General features: G+C 37.4%; 2 protein-coding genes across 2 annotated transcripts; both read right to left on the bottom strand.

Moving 5' to 3' along the window:
* Positions 1 to 1,775: 1,775 nt before the first annotated feature.
* On the bottom strand, positions 1,776 to 8,046 carry mmp20a (matrix metallopeptidase 20a (enamelysin)). The gene is made up of 10 exons (XM_037546841.1): positions 7,927 to 8,046; positions 6,259 to 6,494; positions 5,866 to 6,014; positions 5,585 to 5,716; positions 4,301 to 4,465; positions 4,106 to 4,214; positions 3,427 to 3,569; positions 3,130 to 3,286; positions 1,966 to 2,069; positions 1,776 to 1,882 (listed from the first exon to the last, which is right to left on the bottom strand). Exons 1-10 carry the CDS (start codon positions 8,044 to 8,046, stop codon positions 1,782 to 1,784), a joined length of 1,416 nt encoding a protein of 471 aa, XP_037402738.1. The 3' UTR covers positions 1,776 to 1,781.
* A 2,292-nt stretch (positions 8,047 to 10,338) lies between these two features.
* mmp20b (matrix metallopeptidase 20b (enamelysin)) lies at positions 10,339 to 15,222 on the bottom strand. The gene is made up of 10 exons (XM_017694757.2): positions 15,082 to 15,222; positions 14,039 to 14,277; positions 13,784 to 13,932; positions 13,443 to 13,568; positions 12,997 to 13,155; positions 12,720 to 12,888; positions 12,034 to 12,167; positions 11,060 to 11,216; positions 10,869 to 10,972; positions 10,339 to 10,439 (listed from the first exon to the last, which is right to left on the bottom strand). Exons 1-10 carry the CDS (start codon positions 15,220 to 15,222, stop codon positions 10,339 to 10,341), a joined length of 1,479 nt encoding a protein of 492 aa, XP_017550246.1.
* Between the last annotated feature and the right edge of the window lie 934 nt (positions 15,223 to 16,156).

Here is a 16,156-nt window from a genome sequence, read left to right as displayed (position 1 = left end):
CGGTACACACTCCTTTTTGAAGGTTAGAAATAATTTGAGAGCGTTGCCACAAGGGGGCATTATTGTATGAAAGTGCACTTGGACTGGAAACTGAAGTGAAGTGGTTTCATTTTTTTTAACATTTTGTATGGGCGATGGAAATGGAAATTGACCAGAGGGGCAAGCACTGTTTTTGGATGTCCAGAGGATGATCAACTCTGCTGGAAATGTTAATGAAATCAAATCTCTAGATTTCTTGCACATAATTGGACAAATTAAGGACACATCTTTTGGAAACGTGATGTCAGAGATCTTGTTTTGTAGCTCATTTGGTAAAACTGGCAACAGCAAACTCTCCAGGACAGTTGGCGTGACATACAAAACATAATGGAGATAAGTTAACCCATTAATGTCTATATTGTATGTGAAGCAGAAGAATGGCACCAGGAGGTGTATTAAGCCTTTTTTTAAATTATTATAAATCTCCAGCATAAAGCAAAACATGTCTAAGTAAGCATCTTAGACTTATGTTGTGTGGGTGGTTTATATGGGGCAAGTGAGTCCCTGAGGCAATTTCTGCACTCATAAATCATCTAATGCCTGAGGCCAGGTTTTCCCTTGAAATTTTATTGCACTGATTGAGTAATCAGTCTTACCATCTGATTAAGGATTATGCAACAATCCAGTGCCAGACTTTATGTGTAACAGATCAAACTTTGCAGACATTGCCTTCTTTTCTCAGAATACTGCAGATAGCATGGAAACTGAGCGCAGACTGATATGATATTAAATAACTGGCTAATTTAGAATTACTTTCATATTTTCAGAAGGGAGGATTACATTCAAGAAAGAATGCTGGCTCTTTCTTTTCACCAGTGGAGTGCACATGCAGAACTTTTGACCACAGTGAAGTTTAATTTTGCTCTTTTTCTCCACTGGTATCTGAACAGCACTGCACATGATAAAAAAGGTCAAAATTCTAGATGTTACCATCAGATATCAGGTCAGGGTTAGATTTGTCGTCTTTAGGAGTGGGTATGCAATTAACTGAAGAAGACCTGTTAATTGTATTCATTTTCATAAACAGAGAAGAACAAGCTTGGAATAAAATAAGTCTTCAAAACAGATGCAATATAATAAATTTAATAAAAGGTGAAGACCCAAAAGTCTTTAAAGAATTCATGCAGTTAAATTAATTTCATGCCCCATTTGAAGACCCAGATTTATTCCAAACACATGAGAAAACACTAACAGATATAGAAGAATAGTTACACTAATACTTCAAAGTTACACATTAAACGTTATAGAAAGCAAGCATGCATGAAATGTAATAATATTTTCTAAATATGTATCTGGTCACGTTAGCATACCCATTTCACACTTGCTTGAACTGGCATGGTGCTGATCAGAACCAGCTGTACTGTTTGTCTCATTGAAAGAAAAAGTGACTGGTATTGTCTCCCTGATCTCCTAACTGATGTACTACAATGTGAACATTTCAATGAAAAATTCCAGGAGTTGTGCATCTTAAACAGTCACACTGCCGAGTCTTATGAATGTTTGAACAATTATATAAGAATAAGTTTTTTTAAATAATAAATCTTAGATGTTATTATCACTGCAACATAAAGACATGCTCTTTGGCAGAAAGCTTCATTGAGTGCATGACAACACTATTAACTAGCATATACTTAATCCTGGTATTTCAGAGTTGAAACAGAAATACATTTCATCTGTATCTTTATCGTCCTTTCTGAATTTGCAGAGGTCGCAGTCGATTTCTGTCCCTTGTCTTTTTAGAGTTAACACCCGAGCCAAACATTAGCTCTCACCACGTACAGGACGCGACCCTTCCTGTAATCAAAGACAAACGCCTTTGATCCACTGAAGAGGTGAACAGCACCTGTTGAGTAAACATGGTTACATATTTCTAAAGAAAGTGCTTTGAAAAAGCTCGATAACAAAGGAATCTAACCCTTTACCCACCCTTCAGTTCAAAAGCAGCATCAATTCTCCCTGTAACGCCTGGCCAGTCTGTGTGGATTTTTCTTGGAAAGCCAGGATCCATCCTTCTTCTGAATTCATCATATCTACAGTACAGAGCAGAGCACTGAGCAGACATTAGGCAGACTTTTGTTGTTAAACTCCAGCATTTTTATGTATACATGTGAAATGCACTAAAGATATTAATAGCTGTGATCCCATAGGAGGCTTAATAGGATTTACACAGGGTGTACAGCCTACTATAAAATTTAAAAACATACATTGCATGATGTATTTAGCATTAATAATAATGTATGTAGCATTTCATCATATATGTAAAGCTGCACTATGCCAGTTAGGGGAATTTGGCAACCTCGTTGGTGGAAATATGTAATTGCATGCCATGCATGGAAAAATATTTTGCAGCGTCAGTTGTGCTGTGGACCTCTTTCCCAAGCAGATGAATCTGATTATTGCAACTATGTTAAAAGAGAGTTCAGAGGGAACTCAGTCAAAACTTGGTGAAGAATGTGTCTTGTCTACTATGGTCATCAGCATCAGTATATTGTTGATTTTGCATGTGAGACCTAAACATTAAGCTGACCTTCTTTCTGAGCCTGTGCATGACATAAAGACGTATGACGTGGTCTAAAAATCTCCCACAAATTCCGTCTCAACATCATTGACTTTTAAATGACTTTCAGGCTTTATAGGGTGACTTGCTGCAGCACATGCACATCATGTTTTAGCTAGTTTTTTTCTCCTGAGTAATGCTACTTCTTTCAATTATAACAAAAAAACTCAACACAAAAAAACAAAATAAAATAGTAAAGTGTAAACAAAACAGTGAATGGAAAAAAATAGCATACTATGAAAAGAACATGTCACAACATGAGTTTAGAGCAGAGGTGTCCAGTCTTATCTGGAGAGGCCGGTGTGACTGCCGGTTTTCACTCCAGCAAAGCAGGAGGGCACCTGATGAAATGTTTGAAGACCACCTGATTAAACAAGTATAATCAACTTTAGCCTGTTTGGAGTGAAATCCTGCAGCCACACAGGCCCCTTGTGGATAAGATTAGACACCCCTGGTTTAGAGTTTAGAAGGAGTGAATACCTTCATCAGGTTTTATCAGACCAACTTTTCTAGCATTTGAAGGAATTCAGCACCTGTAATACGTGTCTCTTGTGAAGAAGTATGTTTTGCCATATTTGCTGATGTGAACAGCAGCGTTGATTTGTCTCACTCTCACTGGGAAGCCGTATTCATAGATGGAGCCATAGTAACTCTTGATTCCTAACTGCTGGACCACCCAGTATTTAGGACCTGATACATCCATAAAACATTAGTACATTAGTACAATAGTATACAGTAGTACAATGCAGTGTAAATGTAGTTAACTAAGGGACCCAACAGCTCTAAGTGAGGGTTTGGCCTGGTGAGTTATGAAGCAGAATGTCCTTTACCTGTGAACATGTAAGTCACTCCTTTGGCTGGAAGATCATATGCTGCATCCACAGGTGAGATGATGCTTGGGAGAAATTTACTTATAGGACCTTCTCTCAGCCTGTTCCAGTATGATCCCCTCATTGTCCTCAGCCATAAGTGACTAAACAGGTTAAAGACACATCAGGGATCATCAGTTTCAGTTTCTAAGGGCCAGAATCTGGCTAAGGTTGGCGTTTTCTATACTCAAACATTTGAATCAACTCAGCAGTTAATAGCCAGATTCAGCTGGTACATGAGAACAGGGAAATCTCCAAACTGTGTTGGATACCGGCCCTCCAAGAGCAGAGTCTGAGATCCCTGCATTATATGAATGTGTAGAAAAGCACTGCTATCTCTGGCAAAACATCTTATGGCATAAAAATCTGAGTAGTTGAACATAGAGGGGGCACTTAAATATTTACACATATTGTGGACCAATTAGGACCCTCAGTTGCCTCCAGAACAGCCTGGATTCAGTAAGGTGTGAACATTCTTTTTTGGGGAAGTTTGGTCCGTACAAACTTAATAGCATCATGCGGCTCCTGGATTCATGTTGTGGAGCTCTGCTCTGCTCTTATCTCTTGGCGGTGTATATTCCTCTTAATTCTGAATGTAAGGTAAGAATTATACTAATGTTGAAATGAATTCAAAATGTACCTGTTTTTAAAGAAAAGTGTCTGATTTCCAACCACTGCCACAGCGTCGACCGAAAAATTGGGATGACACGTTTTGGAGATCAGCCTCTCTACATGTTTAGTGCTCTTCCCTTTCAAAAACATCTTACAATAAAACACTGACCACCTTAGAATATGAATATTAAGCAAAATATGGTATGTTAGAGAGTCGACTCACCATACAGTGACTGGATCCCTAGAGTATCATCCTCTGGGAGTTTGTACTTTGCTGAATTGAGGTATTTGTATTTGGGGAACATAAGAGCAGATGGGTCTTTGGAGTGTGAAAGGCCCAGGGAATGTCCAAGCTCATGGGCAGCCACCGTGAACAGATCATAGCCTACTGCAGCAAATGAACAATACTGATTAAAAAAAAGTTTAATAACCAAACTGGAATGCATAATACCGGCCTATTCATTTGTATTGTATTTAACAATATGTTTGCTGCATAATGAAAAACATTTATGTATCATCTATGATGGTGTTCTACATTACTCTGGGAGATCTACCAACTGCAGTGGTTATTTCCAACTGTAATCAAACCTCTCAGCCAAATCTCTGGAATTCTAATGTTGGATCTACTAGAATAAAGCTCAAACATCTAAACTAAACACCATCAGTCTCTAACAATGGAACTGAAGTGTAATATTACAACTTTCAACTTTGTAACTAGACTCTAAACCTTGGATGTTCATTTAGTGTTCCTGTTTGACGAGATTGTTTTTGTGCTCTTTACAAATGGCCCATATTTAACTACTGTCAGTTACTTGTTTCAGATTAGTTACATAAAAACAGTTTAAATTCAATTAAGAACAAAAAGTGTGTGGCCTTTCTGCAAATGTTCTTTTTTCTAGTTAACAATTACAGTATTGTATAAGGTTCATTTTGGTTTAATTTTATAGGAATTTAACCATTTTGTGAGGCATACCTTTGACACACACACACTTAAAAAGATGGTTAATAAAGGTTTATTCAGATTGATGGAGAATGTGCTGTAGATGATTCTACATAGAACCTTTTTGAAAAGCATCAAATATATAGCATCAAAAAAGGTTTTTCTATTGTTTCAGGCTTAACATTGTAACAACAGAAGAAAAACATTTTGGTCATATATAGAACCCTTTTCAAAAACGGTTCTATATAGAACTCTATACAGCACATTCTCCATCAATCTAAGGAGGCCTTTAACAAAGTGAAGAACCCTTTAGTCATATAAATAGTAAATATTATCAATATAAAATCATATTATAAATACTGGTGCATGAACTTTATTAAAACTAACTTAACCATCACCTGATACCATGATATATTTGTAAAATATCATGATGTTGAATTTTGTCAATATCGCCCAACTCTAACCAAAACTGCAGAACTACAGAAATTTTTGATAAATGTAACCTGACTCATGGTAGTCCATACATCCCAACTAGTGATCAATTGACACCTTTTCTTTGTTTTATACCTGATTGCCTGCGGCCCACCGTCCAAAGCTCATCATCATCAAAGTGCATGTCCCCTCCTACACCCCCTCCAGGCTCAAAGGCATGAGCCAGCACTCCCCTTGGGCCGTCAAAGGGGAAGAAGTCTCCATGAGCTGTAAAAGGACATATTACCGGTTTAAAGGTGGTTTGAACTGGCGCAAGTGTTGAAAAGATTTTTGCACAATAAAAACTACAGATAGTAAAAGATACTAATTCAAGCATGTTTTCATGGCCTGATTTTAAAAAAGGAGCAGTGATGTACCCTTTCTGGTGAAAGTGATGATGATGTCAGCCTGGTTATGGCTTACTCTGACGAACTTCAGAGGAACTACATCACTCCATAACTTAAATGCCAAACGAAAAGAGGTCTCCACCTCCTTCCTCGTCAGGTCTGTGGTGTACTTTGCAATCCTGCAGTACAAACACAATTAACAATCTGAGAGAGCAAAGATGCTTTGAGGCTAATCATACTAATCACCTGACAATAAAAACACAGTGCAAAGTTCTCCAAAATACTTCTAAAAAATATTAAAAGTATTATAAAAAGTTAATAACTAAGTATAAAGCTTGAAATGACACTGTTGCATAAAAGCTCTGTTAGGAAATGACAAAGCCTGCTATATAGCTTCTTCATAAACAACACAAAATATTAAACCGGTAGGTGACGGTGTGATTCTTCCATTTGGGTCGTCCTGGGTAGAAGCTGAAATTCTCAACATCAGGTACTCCACATCTGGCCTTTTTCATAATGGCAAGGGTCTGAGGGTCCAAATGACCACTGTCTGCCAGTCCAAAAAACCTCTGCATTTCCTTCACTTTCTCCTCCAAGGCTGCCAAATGCCTTTTGCTGCGAATGCTTCCATTTAAGTGATGGAACCGCTTCAAATATTCCTGTCAATCAACAACCTACTGTTCAGTCATAAGTACAGGTCAAAAGCGAAGCAAGTTAGTTACATGGCAAGATACAGGATAATGTGATTAATAATTCACTAATTTATTACTGAGCTTCTAAAATTTAAATTAGCCTCACTTAAATGGAGATTCCACTGTTTTTCCCCCCAAATTTTAACATAATTTCCTTGTTGGGAAGTAAACAATCATGCAGTTTTGAAGAAAAAAAGAGGAATAATGGCTCTTTCTGAAGCTACAATGTATTTTGTTTGCATATAATATTAATAATAAAATCAGGAAAACTTTTCTACATATGAAGTTTACTTTAGGTTAAATCTCTAATTACAGTACTGGTTGTCTAAAAACGTACACAAAAATATGTTTAAGGCTAAAAACTGTTGTAAAACATTCTCTAAGGCATCAGGTGATGTATTGATAGACATTTTGTCTAGTATGTTTTGTATGTTCTGCAGTTCTAAGAGGCTTTAAACACTTTGGACCCCCAGTTCCTATCACTGACATTGCACACAATTCTGACACAGCAAATTTTTCACCAAACAGCCAGAATGATTTTGGTTAACTCTTAACGAATGAATGATACTTAATTTTCGAAAATTGAAACTGAACCCTTTTAAGACACAGTCTTGTCTACGCTAACCTGCCACTTTATTAGGTACAGTATTAGGTTCAGTTGCTTGTTAACACAAATAGCTAATCAGCCAATCACATGGCCGCAACTCAATGCATTTAGGCATGTAGAGGTGGTCAAGACAACTTGCTGAAGTGCAAACTGAGCATCAGAATGGGGAAGAAAGGTGATTTAAGTGTATTTCAGAAACTGCTGATCTCCTGGGATTTTCATGCACCACCATCTCTAGGGTTTACAGAGAATGGTCCGAAAAAGAGGAAATATCCAGTGAGCGGCAGTTGTGTGGATGAAAATGCCTTGTTGATGTGAGAGGTCAGAGGAGAATAGACAGACTAGTTCGAGATGATAGAAAGGCAACAGTAATTCAAATAACCAACCAAAATCTCTGAGGAACGTTTCCAACACCTTGTTGAAAGTCTGCCACGAAGAATTAAGGCAGTTCTGAAGGCAAAAGGGGGTCCAACCTTTTACTAGCAGCTAATAAAGTGGCCGGTGAGTGTATGTAATTATAACAGTGGTTTTGATGCCTCATTTGAAAAGTACAACTCCATTTCCAGAGAGGAGTCTCTGATTTAGACTTTTTAAAAGTTAGTACTGTATTGTCAGATGTGAAAAACATATATAGAGAAGGTACATCAAGTCAAAACAAAAAGCTAGAATTCAGGAATAATGCCCTCAGTGAGCAGATGTGACAGCACACTGAACATTATAAAATCCTTCTGTCATTGCACATAAAAAATGGAGGAGAAATAGTTTCATTGAAAAGAATCAATTCTGACTAACCTCTGCATGCTGGAGGTCCACTGAGCTCAACTTGGACTCTGGAGGAACAGGTGAGCTCCACATAATGTCCACAATCACTAGCCAACTCAACAATGAGATCCATGGCCTTAGCGTCTCCATTTTAACCCAGAATAATATTCTCATAAACAGACTCCCTAGGGCTTTATAAAAGGCACCATAGCTCAGGATAGAGAGATCACGTGGGCTTCAAGCCCTCAAACCAGTGTTTACCTGAAGGGCTTAGTGGTTACTGTCATCACACTTCTAAAACAAGAGCTCACATGAGATCCCATCTTGTTAGCTTCAGCAGAAGGTTTAGGGTTCAGAGTGTCATTAAAATTTTTTACACCCTGTCAAGACATTATACTGCTTAAGCAAATTTGCATTTGGAACAGTGAGGAATTTAAACCTCTACTGCATGTAAAACGCACTTCTCTGTGTGCATGCATCATATTGACCACAATCATTACTCACACTGACGTTCTAGTCTTGGCCTCAGAGAAATATATTTCATCATCCAAGATAAACAAACATGCAGTTACAGGTAAATGATGGACTGTTAGCTTTATCTGATTTAATGTCTTTATTTCATTTGGAGTGCTCACTAACAAACATGAAAATCTTACCTCACATATAACTGTATGTGGCACTCTTTTATATAGGAATTCCAAAGGTTTTTCAAAATTACTGCATAATTCAATTGCTGAGGTATAAACAAAGTCATTCAGAGTAGTTTGATGTGAAACGGTTCACTGTAGAGAAAGTGACTCTTTCTTTATAATGGAGGTGATGGGAACCAGGAGTCTATAACCCAAATGCAGCCATTTGCTATCCAAAATAACCAGTGAACCTACACGTCTTTTTATTTGTTTTCATATTGAAATATGAAGGACTGTTCTACACCATATATCTGTTATACAACACCATGCATTTACATCTAACCCATAATTGCATTGCCAAAAAAAAAGGAGAAAAATGTATTGTACAAATATCATAAAAAATGATCAGGTCTCAGACAGTGCATTCATAACCATTTCATGGTTTTTGTGAGGCATAAAATGTTTCAGATTTTTGGCTTCTATCGCAACCACTGTGAACAGTTCTGACTTGGTAAGTTTCACACCAAACCACTCTGAATGATTATAACTAATTATGCATATATATATATATATATTTAAAAATCTGTGGAACTCCTTAATAATGATATTCAATGATCTTTAGATACATCAGGCACTCTAAATGATTATTAACCAGTTTTTGATGTTGAAAGCTTGGAACCAGAGGGACATGAGTGACATTGCACTAATTTCACATAACAGCAAAAACAAATTTCAGTCATACTTTGGCCTTCCTGTGTTTATTAACATTCATCCCAAACCTTAAAACTGCATTCATATTTTAATATAGACCAGTTTTTGTCATTAGACAGATTTCATCAAAATCGTTAATTTGATACATATAACAATTTTTGCCCCCTCTGGTTCCTAACCCTCCATGTGTTCTGTTTAGCTACTGAAACTCATATGCATGATATGTTTAAGTGTAAATGATTATACCAGGGGACATACAAACTATGAAGATTTGCATTTTACAAATTTTATAAATTCATAGAACAGACATCCAGAGCAGAGAAGGATGTTATTCAAGCAGGGATGAAGCTTCTACTACTAGTATAGTACAGCCTTTAATTTCAGTTCACTGACTCATTTAAAGGGCCCATGTCATGGACAACTGAATTTCCCTCTACTTTTTACAATACTATGTTATTATATTACATATGTCTTATTGACATAATGTGTAAGCATGATTAAAGTTTCAAAATGTACTACTCACTACCCAGTCCAGTCCATACATTAAAACTAAGCGGCAAAAACAGATTGTTTTGAATTCATTGTTTCTGTGATGTCACATGTACAAACACGTTTACATATATCTGCCTAATCAACCTACAGCAATTTAGCCCAACCCACTCACACTGAAATTATAATGACCATATAAAAAAATATGACTTTTTTTTGTACATAAACCTTTTTTAAATGGACATCAGGGGGTAAAATACAAGAACGATGTAGTAGTTTTCCTTTGTATATGTATCTTATGAGCCCCCCCCCCCCCCCCCCCCCCCTTTTTTCCAAGTCCAAAATATACCGATCAGCTGGGTGTTGTACAGCACAATATCTGTGTGTACACTGTCCTTCTTTCAAACAATGAAATATTGTTGAAATGAGTTAAGTGTTCAGCATCCGATGTGATGAAAGATGTTATCAAAGAAAGTTTAACTCCTGCTCCAACTTTTGTAGCACCCACTCGCTTTCCTTCTCAAATAGTCCAAAGTGTCCCTCCCATTCATGAGCATTTCTTAAAATTGATCTGGGGACGGAGTTATCTGAAACTCTGAGGCGTCTTTACTCATTAACACCCAAGCCAGGAATTTGCCTTGCTAACTCCAATAACTTTCTTCAATTTCATGTCATATTTGTACACCTCTGGTCCCAGAAAGAAATGCAGGAAACCTGAGAACGTAAAACAAAGCATAGAACAAAAACATGAACTGTGTGAAATAAATGTAGGACAAACACTATTGTTGAAAAGTTTAGAATCAATACTTTCCACTATATAAAACCAACATTGTTTTAGATAAATGTGTAAATTAATTCAGGCTACTAGTCCAGTGCAACTGCAGAGCTTTCAAACATTAATAGGAAAAATTCTGAAATTGTAGACATGTACAGAATGAGATATGGACCTGGGGCTGATTAATAAATGACAGAGAAAGCTGTGTAGCCTAAAGAATGACATTTTAATAAAACTAATGTCAAGATTGTCATATTTTAAAAGTGAAGAAAAGTGAAGTGTTAAGAAAACATAAACAAACATATCAGTCCACCTAAAAGTGAATTACATAATTAATATGAGAATAAATCACAAGTACAAGCACTCACCATATTTATGAACAGCTGCGCTTATAGTTTTGTTAATGCCTGGGAAATCATCTGAGATGTTGCGTGGGTAAGAGTCCTCCATGACCTTTTGGCTCTCATTATATCTGAGGTAACAACAACTCAGAATGAATATTGTATGACATGAATATGATATGAATGTGACACATGATAATGTAAGGCCCTTAGGTTACCTCCAGTACAGGTTCTGAGTGAAGAATAAGGTATAGACAGTTTTGTGAACATGCACTGCAGCATCTATTCTCTCCACCCAAGCTGGGAATCCGAGGCTGCTGATGCTTTTATGTCGGCCTTTCACCTGAGACCCTTTCACTGTCCAGAGGTCGGACCCTGTATTGAAACAGATCAAGTGAATAAGGTTAACATGATAACATCTTGACAGCAGTACATACAGCACTGACCAAAAGTCAGAGACCACTCTGTCATCTGTTTAATTTTTAGCCAGAACAGTCGATAAATTATTCCTTTATCAGCATCAGGGAAAAAAGTAGGTAACATAATATTTAACAGAAAGTTACAGAAAAGCCTCAACAACCAAATATATTATTACATTTTTCAGCATTTAGTGTGTCCACCCTTTTGTCTTTATTACAGCTTCCATTCTTTTCAAGAGACTTCCTTTCAGTTTTTCAAAGAAATCTGCAGGGATCCGTTTACACACCTCCAGACTTCAGTCTTAGAAGTTGGTTGCATTTTCTGCTTTTCATGATCCAATTAAACCCAATTACAAATTTAGACTTATCAGTCTTCATCAGTTACTTTTCTCAGTAATGACTTTTTCATAGCTGCACATCCTTTCAGACCCACTGTGTTATCTTCTTACGTTGGAAGGATGGAAAATATCTTCTTTAGTCATTTTAGATGCACATGAGAAAGGCAGTTAAGGTGTGTTTGGGTAGTTGTTATGTGAATATTAAGGTCGCAGTGGCTATCGTTGGGAGGACACAGCTGCACTTCACTGGTTATAAGATTGGATGAATGGAAGAGTTAAATTGGCAACAAAAAAAACAGAAAAGTGCACAAATATAAAGAGGGTACAAATTAAACAGCCATAGATACGCTATTAATATTAGGGGCTTTTGTGTAATTTTCCGTTGTTCTCTGCTTTTTCCTGATGCTTTTTAAATAATTATTTATTGATGAGTACCACTAAAGAGGTAGGCTGTTGAACGCTGTGGAACCCAGTAGGCTGCATCAATCTTCGAATTGATGTTTGGCATGAAGTTGTTGATGGGGCCCTCCTTTATATCATTTTTGTTATTGTGCTTGATCCATAGATACCTTAATGGATAAAGAATAAGAGAAATTGTGCAAGGGCCTGTAAACAAGGGACTTAAAAGTCCATTTGGTACAGTAAAAGACATTATAAAAGTGATCACTAGGGGAGGGAATCACTACAGATACCATGGTACCTGTGCCTGGACATTAATGATTTGTAAAATGCTAAGCATTACAATATGAATGATATTTTACTTTTGATTACAAATTATGCCTCCAAAAGAAAATGATCTCTGTTTTACCTAATGTAGCTTCTCAGGTGAATGCAGAGTTAAAAGGCTCAAGCTTATTTTGGAATAATACTATCAACAGTACCACTGGAAGAAGCTCAATCCACAAACAGGCTCAATCCACATTAAGAGTTAATAATTAAATAATACAGTATTGATTCTTGAGCCTCCATTTATTGATATGCATTTTTACCTCCTAAAATATCATGATATTACATTGCACTGATTTTTTTTCACCCCTGGCGGCCACAGTTAAGAGTTGCGAAATGACTCAAACTCCATGTATTCTATGCTTTTTACATATTGCATTATATGTGTCTCTTACCTGCCTTTGAAAAAGAGAATGGCATCACCCAAAGTAGTAACAGAATCAAAAAATAGATCAGGACTACATTTATCCTTTAATCCCATGGGGAAATAAGAGCCAGTGTACCATGGATTGAAGGGATAGCTCCAACTCAGCCTTGGGTAATAAGGCCTTTGAATGCTTGGTCCTGTGGAGAATGCAGAACACTACTTATGATTTTGTGTTTATCTGTAGAGAGAATATAAATGCCAATGACTTTCTGATATGGGAGTTCATAAAGTGAATAAATAGGTACCATAGAGTGCGTTGATATTAATAATATCTTCACTGGAAAGCAGGTTGTGTGTTTTTCGGAGTTTGTAGGTGGGATACATGAGTGACTCTGTGTTTTGAGAATGCCTCAAACCCAAAGCATGTCCAAACTCATGTGCTGCAACTAGATGCAGATTAAACCCTGCAGTGGAAAGAGGCAGATGTTAAGTGAAGCCACTCTGCTACTGTCAAAATTCTTCACAGTGATAGACCATTATTTCTTAAATGGTAACCTATTAATCTCCAGATTTGAATATCTCACTCTTGGGACTGTATTACTTACTAACCTTGGAGTTTAACCAGGAGTTTAACTGTTTTTATACAGTTGGAAACATTGATTCCAAACTTTTTAATGATACTGTACACCTGGCAATAATTGAGTTGATGTGCACATTTAAACCAGATATTTATGTACACCAACTTACATACCATTAGAACCTGCGGTCCAAAGTTCATCATCATCAAAATGAACATCTCCTCCAATGCCCTCTCCTGGGTCAAAAGCATGGGCCAGTGTGCCTCTGGGTCCATCAAAGGGGAATGAATCACCATGGTCTAGGTTGTATTAGAGGAAGGCAGGAGCAGAGAAAAATAGATTGCTCAACAAGAGGGATTTACAACCGTTAATCTCACAGAATCCTGAGGGACACAATATTCTCTTCTCTCTTATTCTACCAGTAAATGATACACCAGCTTGACTTTATGTTATTCATATACCAGAATGCCTTCACTGGAGGGCAGTAGGCTTATCTGACCCTGGGCCTACTTACTCCTGGTGGCAAACTCCACTGCGATGTCTGCCTGCTGAGAGTATGACCTGAAGAACCTTAAAGGACTGGCCTTCGCCCACACATCCAGAGCTGAAGCAATCAAGGAGTCTACTGTTGTTGTGGGTAAGTCACTGGTATACCTCCCAACCCTGAAATATCAATAAAAGTCACACTTCACCTAAAACAGAAAGATTTAACCTCAACAGAAACATGTAACTTCATCCTGGAGTCCTTCAGGCTTCTGAAGCTTTTTACCTGTAAGAGATTACAGTCTTTTTCCACCTGTTGCCTCGGTTGGAAACGTAATCCTGAATGTCAGGGACACCACATCTGGGTGTCTTCATTACAGACAGTGTTTCAGGGTTCAGGCTGCCAGTCTGATTAAGCCTGAAAAAGCTCTGCATGTCTTTCAGCTTGGAGGAGAACGAGGAGTGACTTCGCTTCCTACGGCTGCTTGGTTCTGCCTGAAAACTGTAGAAGCGTTGAAGGTATTTCTGGGAGAGAAGAATAACAAGATGTTTCAACCAACTATAGGTGAGGTGCACCCAAAATTAAAGGCCTTTCTGAATGAAAGGTGCAACACTGACCCCATGACACAGCAAAAAGGGGACTTTATTAAGTCACTTTCTTAGCATGACATTTCATCAGACTCTTCATATTCTACTCCCAAGTAGTGCAATATGAAATTGTACACTTAGAGCTGAATGACAAATGGCTAGTTGCTAGACATATTATATTGTTTGGGAACAGGATTTTTGGGAATTCCTATTTTGTGCATTATGCTGGGAACCATTTGAAATTCAGCCTGAATATTAAACTGTTTTATTCTGCTATCTGCACTTATCTACATGTATAACCACATAACCAAAGATAAATCACTGCTGTAAAATTTAAGCTGACTCCCATCATCTGGTTGGTGCATGATTGACCAAAAAAGTATTAGCATTTTTGGCATTAATGCAAAGCAAAGCCCAAAACCAAGGGGGCAAACTACATACATGGTAAAAAATAAACATAAATAATGTTACAGATCTCTAATAGTGTTAATGACAACATTCCACTAAGCACTGCAGAAATTCCATTTCTGTAGTGTGTTGTACAGAAGCCAGTACAGTAAAATCAATATACGTTCAATATACGCTCGCACTTTGTACTTTTGTTCCTTGTTGCACTGTGTTGTTCTTGGAGGAACGTAATTTCTCTCCACTGTGTACTTGTACATAGATGGAATGACAATAAAAGCCTCTTGACCTTGACCTTGACCTTGGTAAAATAAAAACAAGAAATGAACCACTTACATCTGCTAGAATTAAATCATTTTGGGTTTTCCCATCCTCACGTGCTGTTACATTCTCTCTCTTCAGCTGCAGTAGAGGTGCGGCAAGACACTGGAGAGCAATCACAGCGCTAGCACAAGCTAAGCCAAACCAAATCCTCATCCTCAAGCTCTGAGACACAGAGGCACTGAAGCTGGCCGGCTCTAGCAGACAGGGTGAAAGATGTAGGTAGCTGGGAATGCCTTTTAACGTGTTGTTATATGCCTTGGGAGGAGTTTACTAAGGTCAGAGAGGGAAAGACTGTTCTGTGGAGATGTATCAGATTATAGGCATCAAGTGCGCGTTCCTCAGCAATTAGTGGATACATTGCAATAGAACACCGTCTAATCTCCTATTTCCTCAGTCTTTCAAAAGGAAAAAAATGAATTACTTTGTCTGTTCTTTCAGCTGAATCTAGGCCACACCAATCACTTAGTTTTCCTTTTTTAAAGTTATTCATTAATCTGTCTCCTATAAGGCTAGAAAATGTCCATAATCTGATTATTTGACAGAAAAATCTTGAAGGATGATGCATTACACTGTTATAACAGTATTACAAACCACAGATGTGCTTGTTAGCATATCATCACAGTCCAAAGACTTAAAAAGCTCCAAAATAATGACTTTACAGGAGAGTGCAAGAACCATAATGTGAAAAATGTGAATTCTTTTTTTAACTAATTTTGGAGCATTTCTATTGGTCCATCATGACATTCTCACTCCTTGGAAAGAGCAGCAGCTGGGTTTGAATGATAAAAAAGTTGATGTTTTTTTTTTTACAGTGACAATATATTTCATCATTTAACATTTGTTTTATCCCTGAACTAAATTATACTCTAGAAGTCTCTATCTACCCACTAATATCTGAAGCACAATCTCATAGAGTTCAACACTCTGCTGTTCTGAACAAGCAGAAAACTCACTTTCCATTTTTAAAGAGAGCTGTTTTTTAACTATTAAAACATGTGTCCCTTAGAATAGTCTACACGGCCGATACTATTCAAATATGACTCGATTAGTGTCAGAAAAGGTTATGCAGGTACAGTTTTGTTCATTT

This window comes from Pygocentrus nattereri, chromosome 17 (assembly GCF_015220715.1).
Source record: "Pygocentrus nattereri isolate fPygNat1 chromosome 17, fPygNat1.pri, whole genome shotgun sequence".
NCBI classification, from domain to species: Eukaryota; Metazoa; Chordata; class Actinopteri; order Characiformes; family Serrasalmidae; genus Pygocentrus; species Pygocentrus nattereri.
Note: the sequence above shows the minus strand (reverse complement) of the source record. Positions and strands in the feature narration are given on the sequence as shown.

Bases quoted from the DNA above. Each gene is read 5' to 3' on its own strand.
- mmp20a (XM_037546841.1), bottom strand. From the start codon at position 8,046: ATGGAGACGCTAAGGCCATGGATCTCATTGTTGAGTTGGCTAGTGATT. The intron at 5,717-5,865 runs GTACATCACTGC...GTCCTTTTACAG, and splicing joins CATCACTTTCACCAGAAAGG to CTCATGGAGACTTCTTCCCC. The intron at 2,070-3,129 runs GTGCTGAATTCC...TCTGTACTGTAG, and splicing joins ACAAGAGACACGTATTACAG to ATATGATGAATTCAGAAGAA.
- mmp20b (XM_017694757.2), bottom strand. From the start codon at position 15,222: ATGAGGATTTGGTTTGGCTTAGCTTGTGCTAGCGCTGTGATTGCTCTC. The intron at 12,168-12,719 runs GTAAGAGACACA...TTATCCATTAAG, and splicing joins ATTCTCTTTTTCAAAGGCAG to GTATCTATGGATCAAGCACA. The intron at 11,217-12,033 runs GTACTCATCAAT...GTTTCAATACAG, and splicing joins AACAGCCTACCTCTTTAGTG to GGTCCGACCTCTGGACAGTG.